Source organism: Acartia tonsa, chromosome 7 (genome assembly GCF_053477335.1).
Source record: "Acartia tonsa isolate MP-2025a chromosome 7, ASM5347733v1, whole genome shotgun sequence".
Classification (NCBI taxonomy): domain Eukaryota; kingdom Metazoa; phylum Arthropoda; class Copepoda; order Calanoida; family Acartiidae; genus Acartia; species Acartia tonsa.
Window position 1 is genome coordinate 12,557,009 of NC_137266.1, and position 26,454 is coordinate 12,583,462.

Sequence of the window (26,454 nt, forward strand, 5' to 3'; positions counted from 1 at the left end):
AGACGAACGAATAGACAAGTAGGAAAGCTTCGCATTCAACTTAACCTAGATTTAAGATTTAAGTGCATATTTTAATATTGTATTTCATATTCGATCAAGAGGAATTTTAAATCAACACATATAAGTTAATCTACTTTGTTAACTTTCTATATTTTTAAACAGCGAAGCTCTTATAGATTTAGGTTATGTCTGGACGTCCGTGCATGCAAAGGATCTAATTATGATGTAATCATTTCATGATTTAATCATCTGATTTTTGGAATGTTCATTTCTAGGACTATAATGTATAATCATCTCCTTAAAGTGTAAGTGTAAAGGCCATTAGCAGTATTTAAGCAATTTTGCAACAAATTTACGGACAATTTTCTTTAGACTTAAAAATTTAAATTTAGCATCAAAATATTTGTCTGATTATATGGTTGTTGTCATACTTGTTTAACAACATAGAAATGCTTGAGCTGAGTAAACTGTAGGTGTATTTCTTCAATTTAGTTATTGCTATTACAGCGCGTCGTTTAATTTTTTGGACTTCAAGTGCTGATCTAGAAGAATTATGGGGAATAGTCCCTTTCGTAACATCGCCCCCATAAGGGGCGATTCGTCGTATTTGTAAAATGGCTTTTTATAGGTTATTTTAGGTGAGGTTAGTTTATATTGGGTTAGGTGATTGCCCCACAGGGTTAGGTAATTGGCCCCGCAGGGTTAGAGTCCGCTGCAGAGGCTAGAAATAGGAGAAAAGCTATTGTGAAAAATACGAAGAATCATAAGGTGCGATGTTAAGAAAGGGACTATACCCGAACTATGTCTGTCCATCGGTATGTCTATCTGTCTGTCTTAAATTCTTGGTAACCGCCTAATCAATTCGGCTCTTCTCTATAGGGAATTTAGATAATAGTGTGGACCACCTTCCAAAAAGAAAACCTCCCCCCAATTTTTTTTAAAAATCTACATCATAACATGTGGTGCAACTTTCCTTTTTTTCTTCTCTCATGGGACGAAGCCGTTAGTATTATATAAATAGCTCTCATGTCATGCACTCTAAACTTTGATGATATTGAAAAACAGATTAACTATAATCAAAATATTAAAGCTGAAAATCCGTTTTCATAATCTTAATATTTTTGTATCTTCTAGAGTCTTAGAATAATGTATATAAATATGTCATTACTTATATAATAATTCTATTTTCTCCTATTCATTCGAAACCGATTAATTTACATTGGATTGGCACCGGTTCTCGTCCATACGAGAAAAAAAATATGTCTAGCATTGTATTATATCCAGTTTTTTTTTACGAATATAAAACCAGTTTAAAACTATGAGAAACAGCGTAGAAACTGTTGACCGTAAAAATAATGTAGGCTTTATTTACACTTGAAATTTAAAAATGTATGAAAAATGTATCAAGCCGATGGATCTTAAGGGATAAGAAAATGGACGTTAAATTAATGTACACTTTCAAAGAGATTATTGGTGGGAATGTTTGGACACAGAGGTATTATATAAAATCAATAATTAATCAAAGTTTTCAAAGTTTTTAAGTATTAAAAAGCTTCGGGACCATTATAATTTATTATTACTCCACCTTTCCCCTTCCTATTTAGCCATATCTTTTTCTTAAGCTAATTTCATTTTAAAGTACTTGAATCTTTATTAATTGAATTATTTTGTCTTTAGGTCCAGAAATGATAATCTGAACAATGAAAGTCCAACCAGAAAACAGCTTAAAACCAGGTAATAGAATAGTTTTTTTTTAAGCGAAGCTTTTCTTTATCGTTCATCCTTATTGGAATCCTTATCGTTAATTTAGGCATGTTGGTTAATTGTTCAATTGTTTTCAAATTTCGCAGAAGATTACCGTAAGCCGTGCAAAAAAGTGCATATAGAAAACATAAAAATATGATTTTAGATAGAAAGAAAGAAGGTGAAAGAAGAAAGTTATGAGAATAATCTTTGACGGAAACATGATTTTTCACTACACAAAACATATTTTTCTCATTTACACCAGAATTTTTCATTCTTATAAATATTTTTTCTCTCTAAGTGCATTTGGCTAATATCTATAATAATATGTCTGTCTGTTTGTTTGTTTGTAGCGAAGGATCTCGCTAACCACTAATCCGATCGGGTTCTCCTTTACAGGGTAGCTTTTCATAGGTCCCGGGAAGGTTTATAACTATTTTTTGGGGGGGTGGGACACCCCCAACACCAAAAAATAAGAAATACCCCCCCCAAAAAAAAAAATTTTCTTTTAAAAACTAATATTAAAATAGTGGGGTCTAAATTACGAAAAATTGGTTTAATCAAACCTCTTGGGAAAAGCCCCTAGAGGCTAGAGGCAAAGCCGCTAGTTATAAAAAAAAGCATTAAACGAAGACAAGGGCATAAATAGCACAGCAAGAAGAAAAAATAGGTAAAGACAAAATGTCTTATTTTCTGAAGGGATAAGACATTTGAAAATAATGTACACTTCCAGTAAGGTTAAAAAAATATAGGTTGAAAAGTTTGAACACTAAAAGTTTTACAACTCTAAAGTTGTTTAGACAACGAATAAGCGATTATGTTTATAAAGCCTTAAGGACCAGAATAACTGACATGCATATTTCCCATCTCTTGCTGCCCAAGACATAGAGAAGTTTCAACAGAATTCCCCTGCCCATTGAAAATATGGGGGGGGGGGTGGTTAGTTTTAGGTTAAGATAAGTTAGGTCGTATTGTGTACCTGGTAGCCCTACAGGGTTAGGGCTCTCGTAGGGGTTTGGTTTGAAAAAAAACTGTTCTCCCTTATTCTAAATATATTTTTTAATTGGGAGGGGGGTTCAGTACGCGACAGGCACTTTGAGAAAAAGCACCGAAGTGGCGTTACTGATAATGTAAAGGAGGGATGCAGAAAAGTCCCCTTCCAAAGTAACAGAAAACGTAAATATTTTCAGCATTAATATTAAATATGTTTTTCTTCTTTAAGACAAAACAAAAATTTCCAACCAAAACAATTTAAATTAGAAGTGGCAGGAATAGTAAAGATCAACTATCTATCTTATCAATCTATTTATCTATCAACTAGCGGCTACGCCTTTTAGGACTCTAAGATTGGGGATATATTGTAGAATTGTTGATACAAAAAGTAAAAAAATTGGGATAATTTTCAAGGGCGATTTCTCTTGGGAGGGTGGTGGTACCCCCGTCCTGAATAATTATGATCCAATATGAAAAGCTACTGTTTTAAGGAGAATCATATCGGTTCAGCGAGATTCTTCCATACACACAGACATACTGTTACTTTTATATAAGGATTCATATATAAGAATAGCTATTCAATTCATCTATTCATTGTCAAAGTTATACAAATTGGAAAGCTTATAAGCTCTAGTTTTTAAAGATATCAATATCTTTAACCTATCTATATATTTAAGGGCTTCAAGTGGCTCTAGCTTGGCCTGGGACACAGCAAACTCTCAACAGGTAACAAATAAATATATGGAATTTACAGGTTTAGCTAAAAATCAAAAGCTTTTTTTAAGACTTCTGATGCCAGGTATACCTATAAACAACCTTCTATAGGTCCAAAAATGGCTTTAGTAAACAAACATATCATCTGTGAAGATGATTGGTACATACTTGGTTTTTTTCTTATTTAAGGGAATGAAAAAAAATGTGCCAGGATTTCTAACCTGAATTGTATATTGTTAATGTTGCCGCCCGGATGGATGTATCTTTAGCACTTACTCAAATTTTTCACGCAAGGAATTAAATCTCAAAAAAAAACTTGGAAAGGTAGTATAAAGGAATATAACACCCCCCCCCCCCCCCCCTTCTACGGTTATAGGATTAAAACCTTTCGATGAACGCAATTACTAATTCATAGAATAGGATTTCATGCATCTGGTATATAGCAGTAAAACAGGCTATGATAAAGTTTTTAAATCCTGAATATTGGATTAGACAGAATAGACAAATTGTGTTGGGAATTGTTTCTGTATTCAAATGGAATTTACACATTTTTTGGCATATTTAAATTGGATTCATTTAAACTCTCCGTAAAAAAAAAATTGTCACTCATGTTAAATCATCGGATATAGTCCCTTTCGTAACATCGCACATTATGGGGCGATTCTTCGTATTTTCACAGTAGCTTTTCTCCTATTTCTAGCCCCTGCGGGGCAAATTACCTAACCCTGTGAGGCAATCACTTAACCCAACATAACCTAACCTAACCTAAAAATTTTAAAAATACGATGAATCGCCCCAAGGGGTGATGTTACGAAAGGGACTATTTCCAAATCATCCAATGGATTTCTGGCCTAAAAAAAAGTTACATTGACCGATTAAGGTATAATTAGAAAAGAGTTTATTTCGGATATACATGAAATAAATCAGCCATTGTCTTATCCCTGATTAGAGCTAGATAAATTTTGTATTCTATTTGTATGGCTTAATGGAGAGTTGGATTATATTTATGTACATATCATGCATAAGCTGAATTTTAGTGCTTTCATTGGAAAAATATAAATTCAAAACATAACAAAAAAATACAAAACGTTGTATGAAAGTGTCAATGAATCACTAATTTTGACTTTTTGGTATGAAAGCCTGTTTAGGCTTATAGAAAGTAAGTTAAATAAGTCTTAAAAAGACACATATATGATATATAAATTAGTTATAGAATAGCTTTGCTGTTGAAAAATAAATTTTTCACTTTTTTCTTATGAAAATATGTTCCTTCCCTAAGTGCTTTTCTTTCAATGTGTGTTTTTTCTTTATGCACTTAAAAAATCATACAGAATAAAATTTAATAGAATGACAAGTAAACCAGTATTGAATGCAAAAATACGTTCGTTAGTAATCCCTAATGATGATATACAAAATTACCACATCTGAAAATTATAATAAGTTGTTGAAAAGTTTGTACATTAAATTTAATAAACCAACCAATCAAAATTCGTTAAAAGTCCCCAAAGTTGTTAAGTCAACGAATAAGAAAATGTTATTCAAAAACCTTTGGGACTACTGTAATGTAATATACCGCCCAAGTCCCCTCCCTCCCTGCAAATTACTATACTTTAAAAACATAAACCATAAACGGCAAGATCCATATCTATGGCTGATAAGGACTTTGGGCGTCCAGATTGTTGGAGAAATGTTTTACCTGGAATCTGTTCAATACTTTATTGTCTTTGTATAGATGTATAATCCATACAACTACCTGGATCTAGTGTTGTGGAGCTTTTTCGTATGCTAGCAAAATGTTTTCTGCTCTTTTGTTGCTACATGCTGTGTTAATATTCCCGATGCTGTTGGCTGATATTCAGAGACTCAATAGAAAATAGGCACAGTGTCCACAGTTATTTAACCCTTCTCTCTCTATTGTATGTAAATATTACATATCCAGGATTCTATATAATAAATATTCTATGAAAATGCAAACCTTGTGTGTATAAGGTTTCAGTAATATTCACAAACCAGGAACAAATCTTGTTTCTGAAAAAAATATTTTTGCTCTTCTGGCAGTCAAAAATATGAACCCATGTGAACTTTGATGGGCTTGAGAAAAACTCCACATAATTTAATACGGGCTACTTTATCAAATTAATGTCTTTGTACAGGCAATATATGTATGTATTATAAAAACTAAGGGTTTCATTCTCAATTCGTCCTATAATCCTTTTCAACAATTTTCACTCAAGTGCTCTTAAGTGATAAAACAAAAAGTGGTTGAAACGGCTTGAAATTTAACGTACTGTACAAACTAATCAAAATTCACAAAAGTTCCAAAAGTTGATGAGCTACGAATAAGAAAATGTTATTATAAAACTTTAAGGACTAGTGCACCAAATAGACCAATTTCCCTAGTATAAATCATTCTTTAACCAAACCAAGATATACTCAAATTTCTGATATACAATTTTGTTCATATTCTTTTGAGAAAACGTGTGCCGTGCCTAGTCTTTTATGATATTTGTATGGGAGAAATAGATTTACTGCACTTTATATCATATTCATAATGCATTCCTTCTATATTATTATTCTTTTTACAAAAAGCATTATAAATCAACCATTTTTAAGGCCAGCTTTTGCTTTACTTATATGTCCATCATATAAACTAACATATAGGTTTAACACAAATGATATGATAGAAGCATCCTATAAATTTTCAACCTTGCTTAATTTTTAGAACTTAAATTTTTATAACGATTCCATATACTAATCAGCAGTCGATTGATCCGTCGGTCTGTCATCCTATTATATAAAGTAGTAAGCTTTTTTTGTCTGTAGTGAAAGATCTCGCTAACCTCTGAACCGACCTGGTCCTCCTTTACAGTGAAGCTTCTTATATTTCCTTGGTTGGTTTTAGGCTGTTTCATTTTTATAAAAGAAAAGTCTGGGTATGGTTTTAGGCTATTTTTCTTCCCTTCAATGTCACTTTGTATAGAGATCCCTTAGATGCTAGGGGCGCAGCCGCTAGTTCTGGTATAAAATACATATATTTTCTTCTAATTTATCATCAAATCTGTAACTCATATTGTCCGATAATCCATTCTTGACTTTTTTACCACTTCAATATTAATAGATTTTATTATCCTTGTTTAAGATCCAAATGATATACTTCAAAAGGCTAAATAAACTAATCTTAACTTAAATTAGAAATTAGTAAGTTTTTAAATACAAGAAAAAATGAAATCTTCCAAAAGTTTTACAAGACTGTATAAAACTATATAATTCTATTTGATGTCTATGTTTTCATTTTTGTCAATGAAAAGGAAGTTTGTTTTCGAAAACAAAATCTTCCAATTTTTAAAATATAATAACAAATCCGTTTGTAATTATAAATTATATTGAGAAGACATAAAACTCTATTTTTTTTCAAACTTAACCAAATCTTAGGTAGAATGAAACAACTATACATGCTAAAAGTTTGCTTTGTAATCAGAGATGAAAGTAATGATATTTTACCAGATAATATCATTAGAATAGGTATCAAAATAATTCAACACAGAAAAATATTACGATTAATTTAATAGAATCCTTAATTGTAAAGGTTGTCTATGTCTATATTTTTCATTTATTTCAAAGTAAGGGAGGGAGGGCAATCTCTGTTCGACTAGACACCGCAAATATTTTTTACATCAGAAATTAGATTTCACATATGTATGATTAAAACACATTTAAAAGAAATAAGCCTACAATGAATTACAAGACATATTAATACTTATTCCAAAATTCCCCAGAAATGAGATAGAAAAAGTTTTCATTCGAATCCGGTGGATAGGAACCGGTTCTCATCCATACGAAAAAACTATGTCTAGCATCGTATTATATCCAGTTTTCTACGAATATAGAAATGTACAATCATAAGATTAAAACCAGTTTTTTTAGCCGGTGCCTGCGGCACCTCGGGGCTAAAAAAACTAGTTTTAATCTTATAATTGTACATTCTATATCCGCGGAAAGCCGTTTATAATACGATACGAGAAATAACTATTTCTGCTCAGTGGCTTCCGATGCCAAGTTTGTAAAATGTTTTTACAAAAAAAGTTAAATTTTACAAAAAGGGGTAATTTGTTTATTGGAGCTTTTTAATAACAACGTTAGTCAGAGTTTAGAATAAGTTAGTTAAGTTAACAAAAGAGAAAATATATAAAATAAGATGAGGGACTTTAGAATACACCTCAAAAACTCTTTGGATCTAAATGTCCTTACACCACAGACATAGGCCCCGTCGGACTAAGGACCCTCGCATTGGAAAGAAAAACCATAAAAAAAAGGTGAGGGTGTTTATCATTGCTCAACCGGTCGCTTGTAAGAAAGAACCGATAATCTAAATTTCGCTACCTTTAGATTATATTGTTTGGTGAATCCATATCATAACTCTTAATACATATTTCATTGATTCCTAGGGATTCTTTTCCCCAATGCAATGGTAGGATGTTCTTTTCTACATTTATTTACTAATACAAAAATGCATAACAAGGACTATTTATCAGAAAAATTTCCTTCAAACTTTGACCACAGAATCTCCCCCCCCCCCCCCGCCCTAATTTATTTGATCAAAAACCATATTTCCGGCTCTTGTGGGGTGCTATCCCCTCCAATAACTGTCCTTGCGGAGTTCTTCGATCCTTTTCTTGAACAAACCTAACCTAGTAGAGATATTACTCAAGAGACATATTGTCTGATTCCACCAATAGGAGAATACTTAAGGAACATTAAAGAGATCTCATTAGTTGAAATTGTATACACATTTTGTGTACACAAATCCTCTAAAATAGCACAAAAAATTCACAAAATTAAATAAAATCATATATTATTAATTAAAATAAGATTTTTTTATTTTTTGTAAATTTTTAAGGTGATTTAGAAGGATTTTTCACAAAAATAATTTGCCTTTGTTCTTTTTAGATGCCAGACAGGTAATCTAGGTATATTATGTCTATTCCTAACCTAAAAGAAGAATAAAAGAATACGTTTTTGTTGTCCATTTACAATAAGTGGAAAGTATAAATGAGATCCTACAATAGTTTCACTCAGCTGCTATTCAAGATAACATTTTTCTTGATATGCAATTGGGTAATAACAAATATTTCAGATTTTTATCCATTTCCTGAAAACTTTTTCACTTATATAAGTAATCTTAAGAATATTTTGAAAACAATTGATTGTACTTAAACATTTTTGTTAACAAGGTACTTACATTTTTTTAACGATCATAATTTACTACAGGTTTAGAAGTGCAGCTTTTCTATATATTATAAACTAGCGGGTTCGCCCCAAGCCTCTAGGGGCTTTTCCCCCAAGAGGTAATAAAAAAAATTGGAGGTGTAACCACTGCAACCAACATTTGAAACTGAAAATAAATAAAATTGAGGGTGAATTTTTGTTTAGGGGGAGTTGTCCCACCCCCCAAGAAAATAGCCTAAATCCACCACAGGATCCGTAGGTATATTCCCTGAAGAGTAGAATCCAATCTGTTGAGTGGTTACAGAGATCTTAACGGACAGAAGGAAAGACGGACGGACAAACATCATTCTACTTTGTATTATAGATTATGTTTAATGAAGAAAAATTTGCTCATTATTACACTAATGTTATGATTAAAGAGAATTTGGAAATAACATTACATGAAAATAATGAAATTGTGCAACTGTTTTGAAATTTTCATTTCACGCATTTACTTTTGGTCTTTAAAAGTTATTTTGTATTTAATTTTACCAATAACAATTAATCAAAAATATTTCTTAATTTCACCTGAAATATTTACATAATAAAGATTTTATAATATTGAAAGAGAAGCTTTTTATAACTAAAGTCAGTACGTTCGTCCGTAACGGATAGCTTTTTTCGTAGGAGGAGAAAATGTGATTTTCCCGGATGCTATTAAAGGTAGACAGCTGAAATTGTTTTAAAGATTCCCATGACAAATGCGCATCTAATTTATACATTGTTTTGCAGGTCTGCCTCTCTATAACTCACTTTGTCTATTGCCCCTTCCATGATTTTTTTTGCTACTTATGGATGGTGTCATCCATGTTTATGTATTAAATGCATTTACAAACATATATTATGGAATTGATTTCTTTTTGTTTTAGATGTATGGAGTTGAAGATTGTTCCGGAGTTTTTGATCATGAAGCTGAACAACTGATAAGGTATATTAGATTATATCAAGAAATTTAATCCTATTATATGTATAAAGTAGTACGATTTTTTGTCTGTAGCGTAGGACATCGCTAACTGCTGATCCGATATGGATCTCATTTAACGCAAAGATTCTTATAAGTCTGTGAAAGGTTTATAACCGTTTTAGAGAAGGGTATCTCCACTAGCATTTCACCTATTCTTAAATACTTTTATTGTATTCAGGTTACTGTTAATAAGCAGTAAATAATTTCGTAGAGCTTAATTTAATTTCTTTGCGAAATATACACCATTCCCTAGTAATCTCTGTCTCAGCAATTTACCTTTTTTTGTGCTTATATAAGCATTTTTGTCAGATTTAAGTAGGACGTGCTTACATCGGGAAAGTCCGCACTTTACAACAAAAGTGGCTTACTTAAATCGGAAATGTCGGACTAACGAGCCATTTTCGTAGGTTAATTGCTTACTTGAAGAACTATTATTGCCCTATAAACCCCTAAAAATCCCCAAAAATAAGGGTGGCTGATAAGAATCAGCCAAATCGGACGCTTTTGACGTAAATGTCTTACAGATTAAGATTTTAATCCGGATTATTTTTCCTCAAAATTTAATCCCTTCTCAGCCATTTAGGCTATATTTGTAGTTGATTGCTTACTTATATCTTCCATTTTTGCTACAAAATCCTTACTTAAACAAGCCATTTTAGTGATTGATGTCCTACTTATATCTTCCATTATTGCTACAAAATCCTTACTTAAACAAGCCATTTTTGTGATTAATGTCCTACTTAAATCTTCCATTATTGCTACAAAATCCTTACTTAAACAAGCCATTTTTGTGATTAATGTCCTACTTATATATTCCATTTTTGCTACAAAATCCTTACTTAAACAAGCCATTTTTGGGGTTGATTGCTTACTTAAATCCTCAATTTTTGCTGCAAAACCCTTACTTAAATAAGCCATTTTTGGGGTTGATTGCTTACTTAAATCATCCATTTTTGCTACAAAATCCTTACTTAATTAAGCCATTTTTGGGGTTGATTACTTACTTAAATCATCCATTTTTGTTGCAAAATCCTTACTTAATTAAGCCATTTTTGGGGTTGATTACTTACTTAAATCATCCATTTTTGTTGCAAAATCCTTACTTAAATAAGAAATTTTTGGGGTTGATTGCTTACTTAAATCATTCATTTTTGCTACAAAATCCTTACTTAAATAAGCCATTTTTGGGGTTGAGTACTTACTTAAATCATCCATTTTTGTTGCAAAATCCTTACATAATTAAGCCATTTTTGGGGTTGATTGCTTACTTAAATCATCCATTTTTGTTGCAAAACCCTTACTTACATAAGCCATTTTTGGGGTTGATTACTTACTTAAATCATCCATTTTTGTTGCAAAATCCTTACTTAAATAAGCCATTTTTGGGGTTGATTGCTTACTTAAATCATCCATTTTTGCTACAAAATCCTTACTTAAATAAGCCATTTTTGGGGTTGAGTACTTACTTAAATCATCCATTTTTGTTGCAAAATCCTTACTTAATTAGGCCATTTTTGGGGTTGATTGCTTACTTAAATCATCCATTTTTGTTGCAAAACCCTTACTTAAATAAGACATTTTTGGGGTTGATTACTTACTTAAATCATCCATTTTGGTTGCAAAATCCTTACTTAAATAAGCCATTTTTGGGGTTGATTGCTTACTTAAATCATCCATTTATTTATTTTATGCTTTCTTTAATTCAACCTTTTTACTGTGAAATATGTGCTTTAACACCAGCTATCTTATGTTTATTTACCTTTCTTTTGAGCTACTAAAACCTCACATAAACTTGCTCAAACATTTTTAAAAATTATTTTATATATTTATTTATAATACAAAAGACTCTGATGAAAATTTATTCAAGTTGATACAAATTAATTTGATATTTCTGATTAAATGTAGTCTATAGGAGTTCCAGCAAAACCACTCTAACAACAGACTGAATTAAAAAAAAACAACAATCTATTTTTAAAGTGATTCTAAATGCCCCCTATTATTTTTTCAGGTGATAAGTTTATGTTCTTCATTGAATTAATCTAATGAAAAATAATTACAGACAAACAAAATATATTCAAATGTACTAAGTAGGATTACATAAAAATATTTCCTAACAATTTCCAATTAAACATTCAAGAATTTTTATCAACATTTAATAACAATAAATACTAATAAAATACATCAAATATAGAAACAAATAATATTCCAATGCCTGTTTGTTAATAAACCTGAATAAATTTCAAGAAAAGTATTTTAATTTAGGGTAAAACTTTTATAAGAATACTTTAAAACATTTTGATTATTATTGTGCCTTGAATACCAGTTTTTTCAGCTATTTGTAGTTTAGGAGCTACATTGAAAATGTGAGAAAAAAGTTGAAAAGTTTTGAGTAAGGTGGAACATTTTACCATGTAGCTCCTATACTAAATTTAGCTCAGGAATAGTTCTTACATATCCAAAAACTAGAGCTTATGACAATTCACAAATAGCTATACAATTGAATGTTTGGTAACCAACAGTTTTTAGACTTAAGATGAGTCAAATTCATCCAGAGGTGTATTGTAGTTATATAAATTAAGTGTAAGTTCCTGCTTTGGTATCAGATAAATTGCCAATATGAACCCACCCTAATAAACATAATGAACAAACTAACAAACAAACAGACAGACAAATTTTGAGATGTCCCAAAGACCAGACAAAATGACATGAGAGCATTGAAAAAATAATTTAAATTGGTGGAGTTGAAAACTTGATGCCTTTTTTTCTAAACATTAAAAAAAATATTTATTTACCTTTCACAGAAAGATAAACAGACAGATGGACAGACAGTCAAACAGACAGATGTAAATATAGACAAACATATTAACAGACATTTAGATAGACTGTCAAACAGATAGTAAAACAGATAGTAAAACCCCAAATTTATTAGGGTTAATATTCTTGTTTAAGAATGTATGCTTGTTATGTTGCCCTACTTATATTCTAATTATTCTTGTATTGGAAGGTATAGCTTGGTATTGCTGCACTACTTATAAAATAATTGTTCTTGTTTAAGAAAGTATAGAATGTTATTTATGCTACTTATTGTATACCTTGGTATTGCTGCGCTACTTATAAAATAATCATTCTTGTTAAAGAAAGTTTATAATGTTATTTTGTACTACTTATAAAATAATTATTCTTGTTTAAAAAGTATACAATGTTTTTTTGTGCTGCTTATTGATATAATTATCTTTGTTTACAAAGCTTTAAATTGTTAATGTTGCACTACTTAAAAAATAATTAATCTTGACAGAAGACTAACAGACAGACAGAAAAACAGATCAAATACAAATAGATAGATGGACAGACAGGTGGACAAATAGATAGATGGACAGACAGATGGATAAGCAAACAGATGGACATTTAGAAAGACTTCAAGACAGATGGATAGACAGACAGAAAAATAGATAGAGTAACAAATAGACAGATAGTCAGATGGACAGAGAGATGGTTGGACATATAGACAGACAGACAGACTGACAACAGTCTAACATACAGACATGCAGATAGATTTTCGGACATACAGATAAACATATGAACATATGGACATTTAGCTAGTCCAGACATATGGGATTTACATACAGACTTACAAGAAGAAATACAGAAGTGCAAGTAAAAAATTGAACAAGGATGACAATATCCATAAGTAGCGAAACACAAAAATTGTGGATGGGAATACCTACAAGTAGAAAGAAAGAGTATTCTTTAAAATCAAGAATAGATGTTTCATCAAACAGCAGAAAATTTAATTTAGATATCTATAACAAAAAATTTTATGAAAATCAGATTATGAACACCAAAGTTTTGGTGAAAACAACAAAAATAGCCTAAAACCTGCTAAAAAGCAGTCCAACCACCATGGATGTGTGAAAGTTAATTATGTTCCTTAGTGATGGGAATTTTGTCATAAAGTTTCAGCCTTCTATCTGTCATAGGAGCCAAGAAATTCATGTTTTCCCACTTTTTCTCTGACAGACAGAAAGACTGACAGACGGACAGACGGACGGCCAAACAGACAGACGGACAGACGGAGGGAAGAACGGACATTTCGAATTATAGAGTAGCTTTGCTACTACAAAGTAATCAGCTATCTATGTTAAATTGATTAGGGTTAATATTCTTCTTAAAGAAGCTATGCTTGTTATTGTTGCCCTACTTATAATCTAATCATTCTTGTTTAAGAAGGTGTAGATTGTTATTGTTTCGCTTCTTATTAAATAAATATAAAGATTTAAAAAGGTTGAATTGTTATTGTTGCCCAACCTATGATCTTATTATTCTTGATTAAGAAAGTCTACTTTTTATAACTGCGATTCTTATGAAATGACTATTCTTGTTTGCTTATTTTTTAAATGTTAGTATTTGAAATATATAACAAAGGAAAGGGTTATTTTGTCTTTCTTTATGATAATTAACTAGCGGCTACACCCCTAGAAGCATCTAGGGGTAGGAGGGGGAAAAGTCAACCTCAGCCTATTTTGAATTTGAGTTTCAAAAGAGTAAAAAAATATTTATGGTTTGGGGGGGGGTGAAGATACCCTCCCCAAAACTAGTTTAAAACCATCCCAGGTCCTATAAAAAGCTTCACTGTAAAGGAGACTAATATCGGTTCAGTGGTTAGCGAGATCCTTCGGGATAGACAAAAAACGCTACTACTTTATATGATAGGATAGTGCATTATCACCTTCGTCAAAATGAATATTCAGAACCACAGTTTATTACTTAATCTTCCCATTTATATTTACCTTCATCAAACAAAATTCTATTCAAATATGTATGGTCTTATACTAATTTGCAAAAAAAATTATTTTAAATAGTAGAAAGGTTAAGACACAACCCAAAAAGAAACATACTAGTTTTTTAGACAACAAACAACAGATTAGTTTTTGGGACAAGTTTAATTTCCAGTCCAATGTCCCCTCCCTCCTTTGTTTATACAAAGCTTTAATAAATTGTAAAACAGAAATAAATATTAAATAATACAAGGGGAGGGGACATTTGACTGTAAATTACACTAGTCCACAATGTTGTGTTTGATGGTTTAAAGCTTTGGTACTTTGAAACAATAATATTAATGTTACATTTCTCTATACTCGGAAATCTGTCTGTAATATGATTCGATAAATAACTATTACATAAATTATGTTTCAGAGATCAACAATGTACTCTGAGAAAAACACCAGAGCTGGATCTTTAAATCATTTCAATGGTGCGCAAAAATGGGGTGAGCCAACTTTCCACCAATGAGAGCACAGCATTTTACGAAATGCCGCGCTGTGATTGGCTGAAATTCGGCGCACCTCGATTTGGCGCACCATTGAAATGATTTAAAGATCCAGCTCAGTATTTTTTATAGCATCGCTTTCATGGATTCTACATGATTCTTGTTTTCACTTCATTTTTACCATGAATCTTAAGGAATTAAAAAATGGAGTATAAAATGATGAAAATATTACAATATGAAAAATTAATAGTTATTTCTCGCATCGTATTATAAACAGCTTTCCGCAGATATAGAATGTACAATTATATGATTAAAAACAGTTTTTTTTGCCCCGAGGTGCCGAAGGCACTGGCTAAAAAAACCGGTTTTAATCTTATGATTGTACATTTTTATATTCGTAGAAAGCTGGATATAATACAATGCTAGACATAGTTTTTTTTTCGTATGGATGAGAACCGGTTCCTATCCACCGGATTCGAATCAATATGAAAAATTAAATTATTGGCCAAAAGAGTTAAGATTCTGCTAGTTTGGAACCAATAAATCAAACTACCGAAGTTATATCAAAATATCTATAGACAGACAATGACTGATAAATTGATGTACATTTCCAATGATGACACACAAACTTACCTCTTCTGTAGTCACCAAAGTTGTTAAGCCATCGCACAAGAAAACGCTATTTTAATCTTAGGGGACTAGTGTAATAAATAGCAAAATCTCCTCTCCCTCTCTCTCTCTCTATGCTAGTTTCCAAAGTCTTCTTATTCGTTGGCTTAACAACTTTGGGGATTTTCAATTTTGATTGGTTAGTTTAACCACTGCTATAACCTAACCATTCAAAATCCAATAAAAGTCCCCAAAGTTGTTAAGCCAGCGAATAAGAAAACATTATCATAAAACTTTGGGGACTAGTGTAATAAACAGCCCATTGTCCCCCTCTCTCTGCTAGTTCCCAAAGCTCTATAATAACGTTTTCTTATTCGTTGGCTTAACAACTTTGGGGAATTTTACTGAATTTTCAATTTTGATTGGTTGGTTTAACAACTGCTATACTTAATAACCTAACCATTCAAAATCCAATAAAAGTCCCCAAAGTTTTTAGCCAGCGAATAAGAAAACGTCATCTTAAAACTTTGCAGACTAGTGTAATAAACAGCCCATTTTCCCCCCTCATTCTCTGCTATTTCCTGATAATTCAATTATATTACAAGGAGGGACAGGACACAGAGAGGTAACATAAAATAGATCTTAAAATAGAACTTCAGATAAAGTTGTTATAAAACTTTGGGTGCCAGTAATTTACAGTCCAATGGCACCTTCTTCGTTGTTTTTGCTCAAAGATACACATCATCTAAAACATTTTAAGTAATACAGTCCTCCCCCCCTCCCCTCCTCCTTATACAACCTAATCTAACCTTGCCTAGTTTCAGTGCTCAACAAGGTACTTCAAGTGAAAGCATTAATGTTTTTTATAAGCATTGATGTATGTTTTTTCTTGTTTTTACTTCAAACTAGATTTTTTTACCAGGAATCTTAAGGAATAAGACAATGGACGATAAATTGATGACAATTTTTCCATTTACGATAAGAAATAAATAAATCATTGGTCAAAAAGTTTTGACACAGGCTCAGCAATTTTTGAACCAAGCAATCAAAATTCGATATAAGTTATTAAGCTGACCAATTGGGCTGTTTATTACACTAATCCCGAAAGTTTTATTATAACGTTCATATTTTTTGAGGACTTTTATTGAAATTTGATTGGTTGGTTTAGCCTATAGGTGTCCCACCCCTCAAGAAAATAGTTATAAACCTTCCCAGGACCTATGAGAAGCTACCCTGTTAAGGAGAACCCGATCAGTCCAGCGGTTAGCGAGATCCTTCGTTACAAACAAACAAACAAACAGACATCGTTCTACGTTGTATGGATAGTGTCCAAACGTGCACCCCTAATTGTAATCTATAGAAGAGGTAATTTTGTTTACCATCATTGAGGATGTACATCAATCAATCTCTCATTGTCTTATCCCTTTAGATTTCTGCGATAATAAAATTTGGGTATGGTCCCATTCGTGGCAAGTGGCGTTTCGTCGTATTTTTAAAAGCGAAGCTCTCTATATTTAGGGTCAGTCCGTCCGTCCGTCCGTACATACGGAACGGATAGCTTTTTTGTTAATTTGGGCATGTTAGAATTGTCCTATCGATTTCAAACTATGCATGGGGATTCCTGTAATAGTTAGGTACGACTTAGAAAGCGCAGCAACTCTATAATCATTACCAGAACGTCCGTACGTACATTTAAAACATGTTGATATTTTTACTTTTTTAACAAAAAATTTTTATGTGATCTAATTATCCGATTGATCTGATTTTTGTATATTGATTCCTGGGACAATCCTATTATATAAAGTAATAAGCGATATTTGTCTGTCCTGAAGGATCTCGCTAACCGCTGAACCGATATTGTTCTCCTTTACAGTGAAGCTTCTTATAGGTCCTGGGAAGGTTTTAAACTATTTTTGGGGAGGGTGTCTTCAGCCCCCCCCCCAACAATTTTTTTTTACTTTTATGAAACTCAGATTTTAAATGGGATGAGGTCGACTTTTCCTCCTCCTACCTTAAGTGCCCCTAGAGGCTTCTAGGGGCGTAGCCGCTAGTAGTAAAATAAAGTACAATATCATAAGCGAAGTAACTCTATAATGAAGTCCTAAAAACGTAAGTATGTCCATAAACATTAACCTGTATCAAGCAGTTTTTCAACAAATTTATACATATATTTTCTGATTATCCAGTTTTGACCCTATACAAGTGTTAATGTCCGTTTGTCCTACCATTTTAGTGCTTTGCTTTTATGAATATTGTCATCCTTGTTATATTAGATTTTGATAGGTTACGTTAGCTAGGTTAAGTTGGGTTAGGTCAGCGGCGCGACAAAAAAAGTTTAAGTATGGGGAATTCTTTTACCTATAATCAGGCACAACTAAGGGATTAGATAATGGTGATAAATAAAGTTATCCTATTGTGGATTTAAACTTTAAATTTAATTGATTGAAGTTTGGGCACAACCAGTTAAAAACCAAAAAATCAAAATTCAAAATCTCAAAAATTATCCAAAGTTTTTTTTATAAAACGTGCATGGTCTTCTCACTCCTTTTATATAATTTATAATAGTAAAATAAAAAAATTATTATGAGATTTGATCAAACCAATTTTTCGTAATTTAGGTTTCAAAAAATAAACCTAAAAAAATATTTCTTTGTGGGGGGGGGGAATTTTTTTTATGGGGGAGGGGGGTAGTCGACCCCAATTTTTTTGATTTTAGTTTTAAAAAGAAAATTTTTTGGGGGGGAGGGGGTATTTTAAATTTTCTGGGGGGGTTGGGGGTGTACCACCCCCCAAGAAAATATTTATTAACCTTCCCGGGACCTATTTGAAGCTACCCTGTAAAGGAGAACCCGATCGGTTCAGCGGTTAGCGAGATCCTTCGCTACAAACAAACAAACAGACACACAGACAAACAGACAGACATCGTTCTAATTTGTATTATAGATATCTATTGAAAGTTGTCTATAAAACTACACTACACATTATTTTATAAGTATGGCTCAGAACCTGCAGAAATTAAAAGTATACGATGCCATACTGGAATAGTTATTTATTGCATTGTATTATCAACAGCTTTCCAACTAAATTAATATTAATATTGAATCATATTATGTAAAGCCCTACCCTATATCAATTCACCAAGTTGAACAGGTTATAAAACTTTGGGTACAAGTGTAATTTACGGTCCAATGGCACCTCCCTCCTTGTTTGCTCAAACAAATGCATCATAAAAACGTTTTAAGAAATAACGCCAAACATTAACCCATTTACTAATTTAAAACAAGTAAATTTAAATAACAAAATGATTTGCTCATAAAAAAATTAAAAAGGGTGGGGTCAAAATAGGTAAACAAGGATGACAACATCCATAAAAGCGAAGCTCTGAAAAGGTGTGATAAATGAACATTAACACTTTTAGAGTTTGAGAACTAAATAATCAGAATATAAATGTTTAAAAGTAGAAACAAAATTTTGAGTAAATTTGTTGAAAAACTGCTTAAATACAGAATAATGTTTAAGGACATACTTACATTTTTATAGATGCTACGCTTACAAAATTTTACTTTGTTGTCCTAGGAATCAGTATTCCAAAAATCAGATCAATCAAATAATTATATAACACAAAAATTTGCTGTTTAGGATGGACGTACGGACATTCAGGTAACAATAATACGATTTCTAAAGTCTACCTATCTACCACAAGAATCACCATACAAATTTTGAAATTGATAGAAAAATTCTGACGTGCCTATTTTAATTTAATTTAATTTAATGCATAATTTAAATTAACACTCAAAATATTCTTAAAAGTATATGTCCGTCTGTCTGTCCGTCAGTTTGTCTGTCTGTGACTGTCCATCTGTTTATGTCTGTATGTCTGTCAATACCTTTTCGTTAATTTAGGCATGTTAGAGTTGTCCTTTAAATTTCAAAGGTTTCAGGGTTTTAGTGCTCAACAAGGTAACCTGAGTGAAAGCGCCAATTTTAATTGGGATAAAACAATGAATGTTTAATTAAAATACATCCCCAATGATGATAATCGTATTATAGACAGCATTCCGCGGATAGTAAATTTAAAAATTAAAAGATTAATTACAGTTTTGTTAACCCTGAGGGGCCGAAGTCCTGGGATTACAAATTTGGGATTGATATTATGTTTTTTCTTTTTAATATTCATATAAAATTGTCTAGAATACATTACACATTTTTCCAGTATGGCTTTGAACCGGTTCTAATCCTGCGTGTATAAATAGGTTTCAAAGCCATACGGAAAATAAAATAACCCCTATTGTAGATTAAAATCATTGATTGGGCAATACTTGTCTGGAACCAACTAATCAAAATTAAATAAAAGTACCCAAAGTTTTTATACTAAATTTAGGCGCGGATGGGAATAAAACTTTGGGTACCTTTGAAAATACAGTCCAATGTACCCTCCCTCCTTGGATAAAAATGTAATTTAATGCTCAATGATCCCTACATCCCTGGGTTTGGTGTGTCTACAAAAAGGCAGTGTCCAAACTTTTCCACCAATTATTTTAATCTACAAAAGGGGTCCTGTTTTATAATTGTAATTGCGCATATTGTAAACAGTTATCGCGCAAGTAAGTTTATGTTTTTGATAATTGTTTACAATATAATACATTTTTTTCAGTATGACTCAAAACCTATTAAATCAAGAGGGAAAAATTACATTGAAATATTTATTTATAGCATCGTATTATAAACACTAAACAGCTTCCCGTGGAATTAAAAATGTACAATTGTAAGAGTAAAAATATTATAGAAATAATGCATAAAAAAACTTATATTATACGATATATTAAATGATTTTTCAGTCTGACTTAGAACTGGTTTTAATCCAGCGAATATTAATCGGTTTTGAAGCCATACTGAACAGTATTTTACTAGTCATACTAAACCCCTACCTTATTTATACACATTGCAATTTCCCTCCCTCCCTTGGTATATATAAACAAACAGGGATGGAACAATTGACGAAAAATGTAATGAACTTAATTCTGCCAATAATAAAATTGGACAGAAAGAAAATGGCAGTAGAAATATCCAAGGAGGGAGGGGTCATTGGGCTGTTTATTTCACTAGTCCCCAAAGTTTTATAATAAAGTTATCTTATTCATTGGCTTAACAACTTTGGGGACTTTAATGAATTTTGATTAGTTGGTTGATTAAGTTAAGTGTCCAAACGTGTTAACCTCTAATTGTAATCTAGTTGTAAGTTTTAATTTGGTGTATTATCAATGGAGATGTACATCAATTTATCGGTCATTGTCTTATCCCTTTAGATCCCTGATAAATATCAGAAAAACAAGGATGAAAATCAACGCTCTGTACTGAACAATTGTAGAGTGTCAGAACTAAATAAGCATGATACTGTTTAAAGACATAACTACACTTTTAGGACTAGAGACGCTTCGAAACCGATTAATGTCCGCTGGATTAGAACCGGTTTTCAGTCATACTGAATTACGCATAGAATCGCATTACAGACAATTTTTCCTTTAAATAAACAATATATATAGATAATAGCTGTAAATACATGATACATAATATAAGAATTACCTTTACAAAAATTTATTTCAGCTATGATGAAAGACAATTCCCAGAGAGGGCCGAAATTTCTGGATTCTATTTTGTATCTCACTAAGAATTTACTTTTGTTTGAAATAAGTGCGCATTTATAAACTTTACATAAAAAAAGATAAATAATTAATTTTTATTTCATTGATTATTTATCTTTAATATCATGCACAGTTTACATAAAGATTATATATATTAATTATTATTTGATATCTCACATTAATTAATTAACATTGTATTCAATTCACACTTCCAACAAACTTTCTACCTCCACAAACAAAACTAAACTAAACCAAGCGCTGGCTGTCCATAATGTACTGTACCGCGCTGACCGAAAACCAAACTAAACAGCGCTGGCTGACTATAATCTGACCGAAACGTACTGTCCCGCCCTCTAATCTATTTGCTGCACAACCTCTCATACCATTAAACGTTTACAAATATTTATATATACGTGTATGATCAGATATTGCAAAAAAAGATTTTTGTTGAGGCAAAACTCATAAAAGTAGTCGTTTTACGGCCTTCTTAAAGAAATACAATATTGTAGAACTTGTCAGCCCGGACCATAATTTACTTATATGGCATTCGCCTAGGACGCGCTGTTATGGTGGAAATGGCGTTTTTCTGTGGCGAAAAAAAAATTCAAATATTTTTAACTCCTAAAAGTGGACTTGGGCGTCATTTTTCGGACATGACATGAAACTACTTTTTCCTTGAACTTTTAAAGCCCAACAAAAGTTGTTATTTGTAGCATCCACCTAGGACGCACCATTACGGCGGTAGTGGGATATATAAGGAACTTTTTTTAGTCTATAGAAAAAAATATATTTTAAAGTAAAAGGCAACCAAATTAATTTTTGCGCTATAATTGATCTATGTAAAATCTTTCCCTAGCAATCTCTCCCCCCCATTTTACACATGAAAAAGTAAATTGTTCACCCAATTGTGCCATTTTTAGGTAAATTACTGATCAGCCATATAATTATAAAATGCTTACTTGTGTCAGCATTCTACAACAATATTGTCTGACCTATCCTCAGACATTTATAGTAAAAGTTGCTCATTTCAGAAGAATTGAAGAAAAAGTATCATTTGATATATAAGCCAAACAAGCAATAATTTATAAAGATTGCTTATAAGTAATATTCCTACAAAAAGTCCCCAAAGTTGTTAAACCAACGAATGAGATAATGTTATTATAAAACTTTGGGGACCAGTGTAATAATTAGCCCATTGTCTTCTCTATCTTAGGACAGTGTACTCATTCCCTACTTTGGGTACTTATCCTTAACTAAGTACGACATCAGGATGTAGCAACATTAGCGAGGCTGGCCTCGAAGGCTAAAACAATGATAACCCTGACAGCAAATGATTCAACCAAGAATCTTGCAAGACAGTATCATTTAATTTTATCAGGGAGGGAGCGGACATTGGGCTGTTAATTACACTGGTCCTAAAGTTTTATAATGACATTTTCTCATTCGTTGGTTTAACAATTAACTTTTGAGACTTTTAATAAAAGTATGATTAGTTGAGTGTTCAAACATTTTAACCACTAAATTTAATCTACAGAAGGGGTAATTTTTTGTGCCATCATTGGTTATGTACATATATTCATCATTCATTGTCTTATCCCTTTTGTATCCCTGAGTATCATTTCATATAATGCTATTTTGTTATATTTGCTAAAGGGATAAGTCAAGGGCCAATAAATTGTTGTTGTATATCCCTAATGATGATACACGAAATTAATGCATCTGCAGAATAATAAGTTGTTGAAATGTTTGACCACTCAACTTTATGAACCAACCAATAATAACACAATAAATGTTTCCAAAGTTGGCAAGCCAACGAACAAGAAAACGTTATTATAAAACTTTTGGGAGTAGTGTATTAAAAAGCCCATGGTTCCTTTCCCTCCCTGTATTTTGTTTTTTGCTAGTGGTTACTCTACTAGAAGCCTCTCATAGGGGAGGGGGGAAGGGTGAATCAACTTTAACTTTCAATTTTTGGTCTATAAAGAATAGGTAAAAAGCATCTTCCCAGGACCTATGAGATGCTACATTGTATAGGAGAACCATACTGGACCAGAGGTTAGAGAGATCCTATAGACATTAGATGATTTCAAAATACCCCTCCTAACTTTTTTGTTTATTTAGTAAAGTTGCTGATTTTTTTGGTGAAATTTAAAGTTTATTGGCAACTACATCTATTTGTGAATTGTTTTTATTCAAATATTTTTTTGGTTTCTTAGAATTTTTGGATGGTTATATTATGTCTTTCTGGTAACTGAAGAATGATATACAAAGAAAAGCAAGTTAACTAATTATTTCTTTTTTATTCCACCAAAAAATATCAATTTTTAATGCAAATTTTAAGCTATTTACTTACCCTTATTTATGAAAAGGATTAATTATGACTAATTATGACAGTTGCTCCACTCCCTTTTCTGACATCTCAATCCCTTAATAGAGGTTTAATTAAGCTTTTTAGACTAATAAATCATTATGTTGTAATTTTATTTTCTTAATAACTTTTTTGTTATTAAAGTTAGGATTATGAAACAAAAACAATTTTCCTGTTAAATTCATAAAGATTTATTTGGTTCTTCAATCTAAAACAATTTTGTCTTATAGGTTTGTTATTCAAAATATCATTGGGCTAAAAAGACTCAAAAAATATGTATAAATAAATGCTTTTGACTTAAAACCTAAATTTTTTATTTCATTTTTGTATAAAGTTTCTGCTAGTAACAAAAATAAAAGGATTTCTACCTTAATTTTGGTAAAAAAGTTGTTTCATGTTAAAAGTTACTTTTTGCTGAGTCACTTTTTCAAAACTTTAGCTCTAAAAATCTCAGGTGTTTATTAAGGAAAAAATTAAAAATTTTATATATGCTTGTGTGGAATTGTACAGAGAACACAGACATATGCTACTTTTAATGATACATTAAAAAATAAGGGCTGTACACCCTAAAAAATACTTTTTTGTGGGTCATAATGTATGATTTTTGTATCGTTCTTTTACGTGCTATATAGGTCTGCCTCGGCGCGAGTACAGATACCTGCAAGTTTTATCGCCCAGGTCAGCGCGAGTATGCTAATGTTGCTAATGTCGTATGGGTGAGTTGCACTTGGACTGAACAGTCAACTTGTCAACTCAAGGCCAGACTCTTGGTCCTTCACCTCATACCCGTGGTACAGTAGGGGATTTTTTTTTCCCGGCTTTTTTTGAAATTCAAGTAGTGCCGTTGCAATTATTATGCCTTTTGGTGAAAAAACACTTGTGTAAAAATTTCAACCATTTTGGACAAGTATTATGCCCAGTAATTTCACTTTGAAATTTTGACGCCCCCCTTATGGGGGTCAAAAAATCATTGCATCAGAACTATGGCTTCATGGTGCTCCCTGAATAGGTCTTGAGGAGTAGAATCAGGAATTTTTGAAATTTTGAAAATATCTCGTTCCTAGCCTGAGAAAAGTTCAAAAAACCTATAAAAATTGGCCAATTTTCAAAAATGGCGTTTTTTAGGGGTTTTTTGAACTTTTCTCAGTCTAGGAACGAGATATTTTCAAAATTTCAAAAATTCCTGATTCTACTCCTCAAGACCTATTCAGGGAGCACCATGAAGCCATAGTTCTGATGCAATGATTTTTTGACCCCCATAAGGGGGGCGTCAAAATTTCAAAGTGAAATTACTGGGCATAATACTTGTCCAAAATGGTTAAAATTTTTACACAAGTGTTTTTTCACCAAAAGGCATAATAATTGCAACGGCACTACTTGAATTTCAAAAAAAGCCGGGAAAAAAAAATCCCCTATGGTACAGTACATTACAGACAACCAACTCTCTGTGATGCACGACCTTTGTCTGAGAAGTCCTAACTGTGCATGGTAATGAGTTGCGCCTGTTATGGGCCAAGGCATTCCCTCCACTCTAACTATTTACGTCGCGCATTTGACATAGTAGCAGTGGGAACCATTTTTAACGTCTTTAGTTTTTGACGCGGTGTCGGACCGAGATTCAAACCTATCACCTTCCCGACAACGTTGAGCCATGGTCGCGGGTATCAGCGCGAGTAAAGTTACCCGTCAACATATAGATATCAACATTTTAAAACTCCTAGCAAATGGGCTTTTTTAACCGAAAAGGGTGGCACCTACAGCCAAAACACTAAATGTGATATAAATCGTTTTGTATCTTACTTGTAGCTCTATAAATTACATGAGGTTATGTAGTTTTCAATTACGGATCGTATCGTAGTATTAGCTACTCTACAACTCACTTTAGATGTTCAAAAATTACATTTTTAATTTTTTGGGCCAAGAAACTGGGTATTTAAAAAAAAACCTGGGTTTTAATACCAGGGGAAACAGCCAAAAATGGGTACCTATGCCTGGAGGGATTCTTTACTTGCGCTGAACCAGGTTTATTTGTAACTTTCCTGTGGACGCCATTGGAATTCTGTTTTACCATAATAAAGCTTCCCTAAAATTTTCAGCTCAATACGTCCATAAAAGTGGCACTCGTCACGAATGGGTAAATTTAGAAAAAGGTCTAAGAAAAGTACCTTAAAGGACGCCTGCAAGAAATACCACGCTTTAACTGCTGAAAGACTGCCACAAGTAGACCCAATACCCCAAATTTAAAGCCTTCAGCTTCAATAACAAAAAAGTTCTAGGCAGTTCAAAATAGCATTTTATGTACAATGAAATTTTTGAAAGATTTCCAATGCTCATAAAAGAAAAAACAATATTAAATTACGTCGCCTAGACACAAAATTATAACCTTATCTTTGTCAGAAACTTAGATTGCCGGTAACTGATTACATTTTTACAATAAAAACACCACATTTCATAGTCAAAATCTATGAAAAAAATTCGATTTAAATTGCATTTTTAAACAAAAATCATAGCGGAAACAAAGGGGGAAGCTCAGCTGTGATTGGTTGTTAAGCTGATTCAGCCTTCTGATTGGCTACAGTACACTTGGTACAATGCAAGTTAAACTTAATTTTTTTTAATGATTTTGACTATAAAAAAGGGCATTTTTTTTGTAAAAATATAATTAGTTACTGGAAACCTAAATTTATGACAAAAATAAGCTTATAATTTTGTTACTAGGCCACGTAGTTTAATTTCAAAGTTTTCAACATGAGCATTGCAATTCTTTCAAAATTTTCATTGTACATAAAATGTCATTTTAAAATGTTTAGAACTTTTTTGTTAAAGAAGCTGAAGGCTTCAAATTTGGGGTATTTGGTCTACTTGTGGCAGTCTTTCAGCAGTTAAAGCG

At 32.1% G+C, this 26,454-nt stretch overlaps 1 protein-coding gene across 3 annotated transcripts in view; it reads left to right on the plus strand.

Annotated features, from left to right (window-relative positions):
- LOC145324857 (uncharacterized) overlaps positions 1-26,454 on the plus strand; it is a 114,088-nt gene that overhangs the window by 75,693 nt on the left and 11,941 nt on the right. For all 3 annotated transcript variants that reach the window (XM_080167548.1, XM_080167549.1, XM_080167550.1), the window contains 3 exons: positions 1,678-1,734; positions 3,414-3,462; positions 9,585-9,643. In XM_080167548.1, coding sequence (XP_080023674.1) covers positions 1,678-1,734; positions 3,414-3,462; positions 9,585-9,643 — 165 coding nt within the window. The remainder of the gene's footprint in view (positions 1-1,677; positions 1,735-3,413; positions 3,463-9,584; positions 9,644-26,454) is intronic.